The 11,250-nt window shown below is 45.9% G+C and overlaps 1 protein-coding gene across 1 annotated transcript; it reads left to right on the plus strand.

The window, feature by feature from the left end:
- Nucleotides 1–926: 926 nt before the first annotated feature.
- flvcr1 (FLVCR choline and heme transporter 1) lies at nucleotides 927–10,403 on the plus strand. Its single transcript, XM_029258219.1, has 10 exons — nucleotides 927–1,961; nucleotides 2,156–2,300; nucleotides 2,642–2,782; nucleotides 3,296–3,363; nucleotides 4,158–4,261; nucleotides 5,084–5,194; nucleotides 5,587–5,692; nucleotides 6,224–6,335; nucleotides 8,141–8,208; nucleotides 8,986–10,403. Exons 1-10 carry the CDS (start codon nucleotides 1,269–1,271, stop codon nucleotides 9,076–9,078), a joined length of 1,641 nt encoding a protein of 546 aa, XP_029114052.1. The 5' UTR covers nucleotides 927–1,268; the 3' UTR covers nucleotides 9,079–10,403.
- The last annotated feature ends 847 nt before the right edge of the window (nucleotides 10,404–11,250 follow it).

An 11,250-nucleotide genomic window follows, 5' to 3' on the forward strand; every position in this document is an offset into this window, starting at 1 on the left:
GGTGTGCAGTCTTCACTACCTGCACCTGATTACTACCATTTTTCCTGACTTTGTTATTAATAATAAATCACACAACCTAGGGGCGTGCCAAGCTCTTCCTCTCAGTGTTTATAAGATTTACTGGAGGCTGGATTAAACTTCAGACAATCTAAATGTGAACAATGTACAACTGAAATTCAATACTTTACACACTGAATAATAGATATAAACCATCAACAGATTCAGATACAGTGTCAGTAATCAGAAGCAGAAAGTGGATAGCTGAGTAGGTTACATGGAGAGGTCTGCAGCCCACGTCAAATTTATAGCAATATTTTAAATATTGTAACGTGGATCACAGTCCCATTTTGAGTATTGCGCAGCCTGCCATATTTTTGCTACCACCTTAGTTTTATCAGTGGTAACAGGAATAAACATATTTACACTATGTTAAGCCTCCTATTATCAATAAAGTAACCCAAAAAAATGATATATAGTATATTTATATTGTATGATTTTTTTAAATATTGCACTTTCATGTCATTCAAGAAACATGATGGTTGGGAGCAGTTTCCTCTATAAATAAATTCAGGTTAAAGATCTCAGACGTATCTAGTAAAATGTACCATATTTCCGTAGCTCTTTACCACCACATAACTGCTCACACTGATTTTTCACTTGTCATTTCATATACATAAACTTCTATATATAAATATACTGCATATGGGCTGTCTTGTTGAGCAGCGCTTTTCCATCCATGTGGCGGGAATCGGGCGCGCATCAGAGAGCCCTCTGCCCACCTCCGCGTCTCACGCGGCTGAGCTGTTATTGGCCGTGCTGCGACGGACCACGCTATGATTGGCTGTACTGCCACTGGCCGCGCTGTGATTGGCCTTTTTCGCGAGCTGGGCGGGGCGCCGTGTGACGACAGATCTGCCTGCGTTGGAAGCTGTGCGCGAACAAAAGCCTCCTCGTCATTCTGCCACAGGAAGGAAGCACCCTGCCGGCTAATTTTAAAACGCACACCTCAGAAGCACTTTTAATTTATGCTGATTTCTGTACATTTTATATATATCTATTTTTTTTTTTCTGGTTTCTGCTCATCTGAAACGTGGGATCGCATCATCGGGATCCACTGACGGCTCGCCGGTTCCACCCGCGCACGTGCTCCGCCATCATCGTCTCGAGCCACGCGCGGCTTCTTCCTCCGTGGCTTTTGCGCGCTCGCCCCTCCCCCTACCCCAGGTTCCCCGCTCAGCTGCATGCCGTGAGGACGGGAGCGCATCATCATGGTGGCCGGAGAGCTCCTACAGGAGCCTCCGCGGTGCGGGAGCGCGCACGACGGGACCGGCTCGGAGCCCCGGCGGGCGCTGGAGGACCACGACCGCTTCCCCCAGGTCCAGGACGGCGGTCAGTACTCGGAGCTGTCCGACGGAGCGGTGCGGGTGACCGGCGTGCTGGAGCCCAGGGCTTCTGAGCGGGAGGCCCCGGTGACCCCGGATGAGGAGCAAGCGATGCTCCATGGGGGGCAGAAGCCCCCGCAGACCAGACTGTACCTGCGGCGCTTTGCGGTGCTCGCCGTGTTCAGCCTCTACTCCCTGGTCAACGCCTTCCAGTGGATCCAGTACAGCATCATCACCAACATCTTCACCTTCTACTACCAGGTGTCCAGCGACAAGGTCGACTGGCTCTCCGTGGTCTACATGGTGGCCTACATCCCCCTCATCTTCCCGGCCACCTGGCTCCTGGACCAGAAGGGCCTCAAGATCACGGCTCTCCTGGGGTCGGGGCTCACCTGCGTGGGGGCGTGGCTGAAGTGTGCCAGCGTGGGGCCTCACCTCTTCTGGGTCACCATGGCAGCGCAGGTCATCTGCTCCGTGGGCCAGGTCTTCATCCTGGGTCTGCCCTCCAGGATCGCCTCCGTGTGGTTCGGACCCAAGGAGGTGTCCACGGCGTGCGCCATGGCCGTGCTGGGCAACCAGGTGCGTGCGGCGCGTGCTTGACGTTGGATGTCGGGGTGCCCGGATGTCCAGGGCATCTCCGTCACGTGCTCACGTTCGTGAGTGGGGGCGGGGGGGTCTTCACATCGTGACACGAGGTTCATATTTTATAATCTCACACGCAGTCGCTTTGACGTACCTTGTTTTACATGTTGTGTTCTTGTTCCCTTTCTCAGATGGGCGTGGCCATAGGCTTCCTCCTGCCGCCGCTCCTAGTGCCGAACACCCCGCATGACAAAGAGCTCATGGGCCGCAACATCAGCGTGATGTTTTACGGGACTGCCGCGGTTTCCACGCTTCTCTTTCTTTTGACCACGTTTGGTAAGTGGTGTAAAAAAAAAAAAAAAAAAATCTGGCTGTCTTCTACAGACAAGGTTTCTCATGCATAAGTATGAGCCTTTTTACCAGTATCCTACAGCGAATGTCTACATATTGTCTGCCTACATGAAAGTGATAATTATGGGGCAGCAGGTGGCGTAGTGGTTAGAGACATGACCTTGTATCGGAAGATTGTTGGTTTGAATCCCACTCCTGCTGTAGTACCCTCGATCAAGGTACTCACCCTAAACTGATACGGTAAAAATACACCACTGTACAAGCGGGTAAGTCGTCGTAAAGTTGATTAATATTAATGCCATTTATTATCTTTTGTGCCCCCGTAGTTATTAAGGACAGACCCCCCCAGCCCCCTAGCATCTCCCAGGCGGTGCTCCCCGACGGACCCCTTGAAGATTACTCTTACAAGCAGTCAATCGTGAACCTCTTCAAGAACAAGGCCTTCGTCCTGCTTTTCATCAGCTACGGTGAGAACGCTCGAACCCTCGGCTTTGCTTCCGACACGGCGGCTGGAGCTTAGGCGTTCGACCTCCGTTCGTGACGCAGCGAAGATGCTTCCTTGTGTCATTTGCAGGCTTTGCATATAGAGCGCGCGATGGCTCCGAGTCCTGCTTCATTCAAAGCTTTGTACAAAATACGTATGCAGGGAAAAAGATCCCTGGTACAAGGTGCACGTCACCTCTGAACGAAGCCCACGTGTGAAGTGTATTAAACGACTTCAAAAAGGCCTCAAACTGGAATTTAATTCTTAAATACTGGGGCAGCAGGTGGAAAAGTGGTGAAAGCCTCCACCTTCGACTCTGGGTTCGAATCCCACTCCTGCTGCAGTACCCTTGATCAAAGTAATTAACCTGTATCGATGCAGTAAGAATTACCTGGATGTTTAAATGAGCAAATCATTGAAAGTTAACAGTTATTATTCTAGTATACGTACATAATAATATACCATCATAAGTTACAATGTGCTTCCTGTATCCCAGGTGTCATTACAGGTTCTTTCTACTCCGTGTCGACGCTGCTCAACCAGATGATCCTGTCACATTATGAGGTATGTGGAAATTATAGGACACTGGGGTTCGGGTTCACCTTTGAGAATTGTGGGAAATGAAGGTACCTGGTCAGACCTTGACATAAAGCATGGCTGGAAAAGCTGCTAACCATAGCAGGCTGTCAGGACGATTTATCACAAGCAGTGAGTTCATTGTACTTTGGAGTTCATTAGATGCTTTCTCACGCATGCCTGGGGTGCGGCAAAAGGCCCATTGGACGGGCGCCTGGGAGTCACTGCCCTACCCATCGGGTTATACGGGAGCACTGAAGCCCTGATCCCGTGTAACTAGTTGAGCAAGGAGTCCATGTGCAGTTCGGGTGATGGCACCTCTCCAATATTGATGTTATCGTTGCCATGGCATTTCAGAATATAAACAAAGAGGAGGAACGAGATCTTAATTTGAGCCATATGTCTAATGTAGATTATTTGCTGCCTCCACACTAATGTGATCAGAATCTACGTGGTCAGTTAAAGTTCATCCAGACCCCATGTGCTACCTGTCCCTTAATTTGTTTTCATGCCTAAATATATAACTGCAGTGAAGTATTTATTTGAATGGATGTTGATGCTGAGCTTTGGAGTCATGCAGTAATTTTTTTGATCTTTGACTTTTTTAAGTCATAGTGAGGGGTTGACCATCATGCAACCTCTGCTTTGGACGGTGCTGCGAACAAGGATTTGCAGCCCGGCCAGGGGTTTGAGGGTTTGCAGAACGGGGCAGCTGTGGCTTGGGGTGGGGGGGGGGGGTCGAGTGCCTGGCTTGCTGACACTAACACGAGCGCTCCATCTAGGGTCAGGAGGTGAATGCGGGCAGGATTGGTTTAACCTTGGTGGTGGCCGGCATGGTGGGCTCCATAATCTGTGGGCTGTGGCTGGATTACACTAAAACGTACAAGTATGTATGTCGAACGCCTGCTTTGCATGCGGCACAACATGCTTTCCATCCACCTCCATGCTGCTTCTCCCCCATTGGTCCCTGACATTGCAGAGGGATTAGCTAGACACACACACACACACACACACACACACACACACACACACAGATAACCAAGTAGAGCACCTAGTGTAGGTCATCAGGTAGCAAGCAATGAACTGCAAGCAAATTTAGCATGTAGTTTCATACATGGTAAACTGACATGTTATATGAGTGAAAAGCTCAGCTGAAAAGCTGAAATAAATAAAAATTAATGTTTGGTATGAGTCCCTCAAAAAATGTTTCAGGCTACATTGACTCAGTTGGGAAAGGAAGCCTGTTCATAACTTGATTTGTTCATAAGTCACTTTAACATTAATTCACAATCAGTAAATGCTTCAAAACAGATGTCCCTTGGTTTCCCTGCAGTTATATTCTGTTAAAATCTTGGAAATAACATTGATTAAAAATAGGTTGTAAGACTTTGAAGGATTTTTTGGAGCCTCAGGCTACATTGTTTCCTTCCGTGGACTTGTGCAGCATCGCTCAGGTGCCAGTGTAATTGCAGCGAGCTGTAATTGTAGCTCAGTGTGCTAAATCAGATTTTGGAAAGTTTGTTGCACACTGCAAAGTAGACAGATCAGTCTCACGCAAAGCATGATATTTAATATCTAATGAGCCGTGATTGAGTTTAGCTTCTTCGAACGCACCAAGAACACCAAGTCTCACCATGAACCCCTTTTTTGCAGGTTGTGTCCATGTCTGTATGGGTTTCAACCCAAGTGCTGTTTGCGTTTCTTTCAGAATGACCACCCTCATAGTCTATATCCTGTCCTTCATCGGTATGCTGGTCTTCACCTTCACCCTGGACCTGGGCAACATCTACGTGGTCTTCGTCACGGCCGGAGCGCTGGGGTGAGACCAGGGCCTCTGGAAGAATGAGGGACTCGCATTTGGGCTCATAAATGAAGAGTAATAGACAGCAGGGGAATTATTGATATGTTAGATTGCTTTTTCTGGGTGGAGCGTCTGTAATATCCTCTTTGGGTAGTTCAACCGCGATTAACGAAACAGTTTGTCTCCTGAATTTACAGTGTTGTGTTGCATAAGAGGGAAGAGAACAATAGATGGTATTTGAACTGGCATTGTTGTGAACCAGCTGGTAGTGTAGTGGTTAGAGCAGTTTACCTTTGATGCAAAGGTCGCAGGTTTGAATCCCACCTCTGGCTGTAGTACCCTTGAGGAAGGTACTAACCCTAAAATTGCTTCAGTGTCAGATAAATGAATAAATACTGTTTTTTTTCCAGGTTTTTCATGACCGGGTACCTGCCTTTGGGGTTCGAGTTTGGGGTGGAGATTACATACCCTGAGTCAGAAGGGACATCGTCGGGCCTTCTCAATGCTTCGGCGCAGGTACGCAAGAGCACCCGAAACAGGAACCGGAAGTGCGTCTCCACACTCCACACAGCTGCCAACGCCCATGTTGATTTGATCGTGACTCATTTCATAATGATGTAAGAACAAGTCTGTCGGCTTCGGTGCGGCTTTCGTTGTTCTGGCTGGATCTACTAAAGCGGGAAGGGCGTCAAGCATGCAAGCGTGGGGTTGCGAGATGAGCAGCAGGTATGTGGAACACGTGGAGCTCTGCCCAGGGCTCCCCTTTATCGTGTGTACCGTGGCAGTCTGTCGGCGAGAGGAGCTTTGTGTGGGTTTCAACGCGGTGCTGTTGGCGCGCAGCTCGGAGGAAGCGTGAGAAAACATTAGATGCCAGGCAAGTTCGTAATAGAGCGGAGATGGTGTGTGTGGACAGGAGATCTTCACCAAATCTGAATGTCCCATGTGGGTCCCTGCACACTAACCATGCGCACCAGAAAGCAGTGCCAGGTGATGTTGCGATGTTTGAGATGATCCTGGGCTCATGTTTCTTTTCTCTTATTCCTCTAGCTGTTTGGGATCATTTTCACCTTGATCCAAGGGAGGCTCACGACGGACCGCGGCCCCCTGGCTGGCAACCTCTTCCTCTGTGCCTGGATCTTTGTCGGGATCACTCTAACGGGTGAGTGGTCCCTTCCGCGTCTCCTTCAGATCCCGAGTCCTCTTCCCCACACTGTGGTCCTGCTGAGGCTCTTGAAATATTTCTGAATCATATTCACTGGCTCCTGGTGCTGGTTTTGAAGAGACAGTTCCTGGTTTGTTAATTTTTTAAAATTTCATTTTCTTCACTAAGCGATTCTCTGAGATTTCTGTCGATTTCGGTCAAGGGCAAAAGCCACCTGCGTTTACCTGCCCAGCTGATCGATGGCAGTAAAGAGCATTGAGAGAGAGTAAGATTGTTTCCCTCATTCAGTAAGCAGTTATACATTGCTGGGTTGTGGTGGTCCCGAGGTTGTCCTGGAAACATGGAGCATGAAGCAGGGTACACCACACAGGACCATCGCACACATTCATTCATGCAAACACACATTGCACGTGATTTATAGTCACCAAGTCACCGGAAGCATGCGTTCGGATTGTGGGAGGAAACCAGAGCACCTGAAAGAAAGCCGCGTGGGCACAGTCGGAACATGCAAACTCCACACAGACTGAGTCAGATTCGAACCACCGCGCACACTCGCAGCCCGGGAGCTGTTAGGTGTTAGTGCTACCCGCTGTGCCACTGTGCAGCCCTTTTCATTTGAGCTGGAATCTAAATTAGCTCAAAGTTAATTAAAACATTTAGATAAAAATTAAAGTTTTTTCTAATAATTACAAGTGTATATGATGATTTATACATCAGGATTATTAAGCTTTTACTGATCGTGGCTTGTGGGGCGATGCAAGTGATGTTGAGGCTACAGACAAAACGAGTTACAAACAGCCCTCCAGTTTCAGCCGTGGTCCCTGCATATTTCTCCTTGTGTCATTTTCCCCAGACTCCAGCATTATTCCTTGACCTGCACATTTAATTTTTGTACAGTAAGGTGAATTGTTCTTGGTAGCAGAAGGTGACCTTGTTCTGCTCGTCATCAATTTCAGAACGTGCTCTCCAGGGTAAATTTACATTTCACATTGATTCATTTAGCAGACACTTTTCTTCAAAGCGACGTACATCTCATAGAAAAGTGCAATGAGTGCATTACATCAACAGAAAGAGAGACTTGGATGCAGAAACGTGATTCTAAAGTACAGTTAATTTGTTACATTCCACCATTTGAACCAATGTACATCACGTGAGTAGCTGCATAAAGTGTATCCGTTATTCACCAGTTATAATCGCGAAGTTATTGTGCATAAACATTTATACATTAACTTTAGAGATGATGGGAGAGGTGAGTCCGGAGGAGGTGAGTTTTAAGACCCTTTTTAAATGTAGACAGAGATTCAGCAGTTCTGAGTGACAGGGGGAGGTCGTTCCACCACATCGGAGTCAGAACCGAAAATCTTTGTGCTCTGGATTTTGAACCTTTTGTGCATGAGACCACCGCAGAGGTAGAGGTGGAGGAGCATATCAATCTGGTTTGGGTGTAGCAAGTGATCAGGTCTGATAGATATAGAGGAGAAGATCTCTTGATGGTGTTGTAGGCTGTAAGTCTTGAATTTTATCCGTATACCTACAGGACACCCTGGAAGGGGTCTCTTGTTTTCATTCCTGGGCTTTGTCTTCAGACAGCAGAACCTCCCTGGGGAAACGTAACTCTTCAACTTTGTCACAGTTCAGCGTTAAACTAGACATTCAACGCGGTTAACGTCCTCAGCATACGCGATGCACCGGGTATTGCGATCGCAGATGTGTGAGCTGGTTTGGCACATGAAACCCCCGTGTAAATTTGTTTGCTGCATTTTCTCTTAAAAGAACACCTGTGCGTCTCTCTCCACCTGCAGCCTTAATAAAATCCGAGCTGAAAAGACACAACATGAACAGAAGCACAGACGGGAAAGCTCTGCAAGCAGTAAGTAATGTTTCCGCGGTGCGGTGTCGACCGCGGTAACCGACGGCAACGGGGAACGAGTCCCCCCGTTCCGTCTGTCACCGTTGGACGAATGCTTTGAAAACAAGGTTATCCTTCAGTTCCTTAGCAAATATTGCCGTTCAAGGCGACGCTCCATTCCAGCAGTTGTGTGTCGCAGTTTCTTGCATATTTCTGGCCTTTAAGAATTTTTTTTTTTTTTTTTTTTTTTTTTTTTTTAATTCAAAGGAACCTATAGAATATAGTTTATAGTTCCGCATTTGATCAGTTCAGACACGTTGGTATTTTACACCGAAATAATGTGTGTTAAAGAACTTCTGGGTACAACAGGTGGTTCTGTTCTGTATTGTGAGCTTTGGGTCCCAAATCCTGGTATTCAGCCAACACTTTAGACCATGATGGAAAAATAAAATTTAAAAAAAAAAAGTCATCATCCAATTTACACCCAGAACAGCGTCTGTTGCTGTGAAACAGGGTAATTAAAAATAAAATAAAACCACTTGAAATGAACGAGAAGCTCTGTTGAGAGGTTGTTCTGTTTTATGTTTTTATGAATCTCTATGCAGAATAAGTCCAGATCTTAACACCTTTTGAAGTGGTGGTAATGATGATGATTATTATTCTTATTATTATTATTATATTTTTATTAGTATTATTATGCTGTTATTAGTTATAGTGTACTAATCATTTATAATTATTGTGAATAATGTGGTACTGTGCAGTAACAGTTTTTGTTCTCACTCCCTTTCGTACCTTTAGGTCCCCACCGAGTGCCCCCCCTCGGAAAATCCTTCCAATGGCTGTGTGTCGGGCTCCTCGTTCCCGGACTCTCCCCACGAGACATCCCTGTAGCCCCGCCCACTCCACGACTGACGCACCCCTGCAGAGCACAGCATGAGGATGGGGGATCTTGGCAAACTTCAAACCTTTTTTTAAAAAAAAAAAAAACTATTTTAAACATTTTAAGTTATAATAATTTATAAAACAGGTTTTACCGCGGCTGCGGTTTGTTTGCGCACACGGAGGATGAGTTCTGCAAAACCCGTCCCATTGTCACATAGTCTGTGTCGGGACGGGTCCCCCTTTGGACTAAATCGAAGGGTTGCGCTCATTCATGTCTCTCGTTTTGTCATGGCTGGTGTGTATATGTGCGTTTAAGGGGAAAATGCTTTTTAAAAATTTCCTGTGCATGTGTTCTTTGTGTGTCACGTAGTTGTGATGTGATGCCTTTTGCCCTGTAATTCCATGTTCCCCCCTCCTCCCCCCCGGCGACCCGATGGGAAAACCCATCGAAAAGACGACACAGTTCAACAGCAGGCCGAGCCTGAAAGGACCGATCCGAGTCCCTTCACGACCTGTCAGAGGAAAAGGACGGCTGTTTATCACTTTGTGTCAAATTTGTATATTTCGATACTGAATTGATGAAACCCTCAATGTTTGATGGCACCCCCTGCCATCCCACTGCTCTACGCAGTCAAGTAAATGCATCGGTGCGTTCAAATGCGCTGGGTCCAACTGGCACCGGTGTGTGAAACGTGACACTTTAAATCTCCACAGGTTTACATCACTTTACTCTTCATGGCGTCTCTCTCTACTGGGGTCTTGCTGACGCGTGTGTATGTGTGTGGCGGTGAAGGACCACCCTCACTGGCCCCATGCACTGTGGGTCAGGACCCAGAGTACTACATGCGGCGACTACCGCTGATTAACAGGCTTGCAGTGAGCAAAACTCGACTGTTTTATCCCCTACATTGCGATATGTGAAGCAATAAAAGGGTTGGGTTTGGCTGTGATCTGAGGTCTTCAGAGTAGCACTTTGATGGACGGGTGGTCCTATAACGTTTTTTTTTTTTTTTTTTTTTTTTTTATGGTATATTGCTGACCAAATGATTGTTTGTTTTCCTCACTCGAGGTATTCGACCCTGGATCTTAGGAGGCCTCATATATATGCATTAAAAAAAACAACTGAAGGATCTTATGCTGGCAGATGCTGATTGATATATGGAACGGAAAAGTCTGTCTGCTGTAACAATCGTTGCACTTAGAAGCTGTCATGTTAAAATGTGGAGAGAAGAAAAACTTCACAATGGACGGTTATTATTCTTGTATAAAATCTTAAACTTGTAAAATTAATAAATGATTACGATTTGCACACCTGATTCAACTTATCTAGATGGTGTAACCAGTGCGACTTGGGCTTGGCTTATTTTTACACCTGCACTACTTGCTTGTTTCTACTACACACATGATTTCTTCGAAAGTGACATATAGAATTGTCATTGCACACATATGATGTCACATGAAAAATACTGCTTATTAAATAACTTTTTGGTAACGGTAAGGCTCAAAAGCGGATCACATACTTTGAAGCAGCGCTGTAGATACTGTATCTGTGTTCACACCCTGCAGTTCTGCGATGGCATCTGGATTACGCTTAGACCTTTCACACACATACTGAGGGCTGCTGGGTGCAAGAGCCGCATTCCAGCCATGTCACCTGCACGTCACCTGTACATCACCTGTACCTCATTACCCTGGAGTTTACCCACTTTCCCAGAGTGTGTTTTAATGTGACTACAGTAGGAGGGAGGATAGTGTTGTCATATTTTTTCTGTCTGTAAAATAACTAGAAGAACAAAATCCCTAGCAAAAAGTTTTATTCTTCTGTAAGAAAAAATTCTGAAGTCCCAGTTAGAGTCTTAAAATATCTAAGAATCACAGAGTAATTTTGCAATATGCAAATAAAAAAAATATTTTTGGAAATTACAGAGCTGTATTTATATTAATCAACCATAATACTCTTCACAAGTGGGGTGATGTATCACCGAATGATATGGAAATATGATTTACTGAACACTGTTATAACATGGAACATGAGATGTCTTCAATATTTATGAAAACTATATTAATACCAAAATTAAAAATGTTATGGAAGGTAAAGAAATACTGTCTACTTGAAATTGAATCAAAACAGTAAAAAAATCCGTAGATTTGTCTAATTACAGCCAAAATAAAGCAGGCAAC

This window comes from Scleropages formosus, chromosome 1, assembly GCF_900964775.1.
Source record: "Scleropages formosus chromosome 1, fSclFor1.1, whole genome shotgun sequence".
NCBI lineage: Eukaryota > Metazoa > Chordata > Actinopteri > Osteoglossiformes > Osteoglossidae > Scleropages > Scleropages formosus.

Excerpts from the sequence above, each read along its gene's own strand:
- flvcr1 (XM_029258219.1), top strand. The coding sequence starts at position 1,269 with ATGGTGGCCGGAGAGCTCCTACAGGAGCCTCCGCGGTGCGGGAGCGCG. Across the intron at positions 3,364-4,157 it reads TGATCCTGTCACATTATGAG|GGTCAGGAGGTGAATGCGGG; the intron begins GTATGTGGAAAT and ends CGCTCCATCTAG. Across the intron at positions 4,262-5,083 it reads GATTACACTAAAACGTACAA|AATGACCACCCTCATAGTCT; the intron begins GTATGTATGTCG and ends CGTTTCTTTCAG.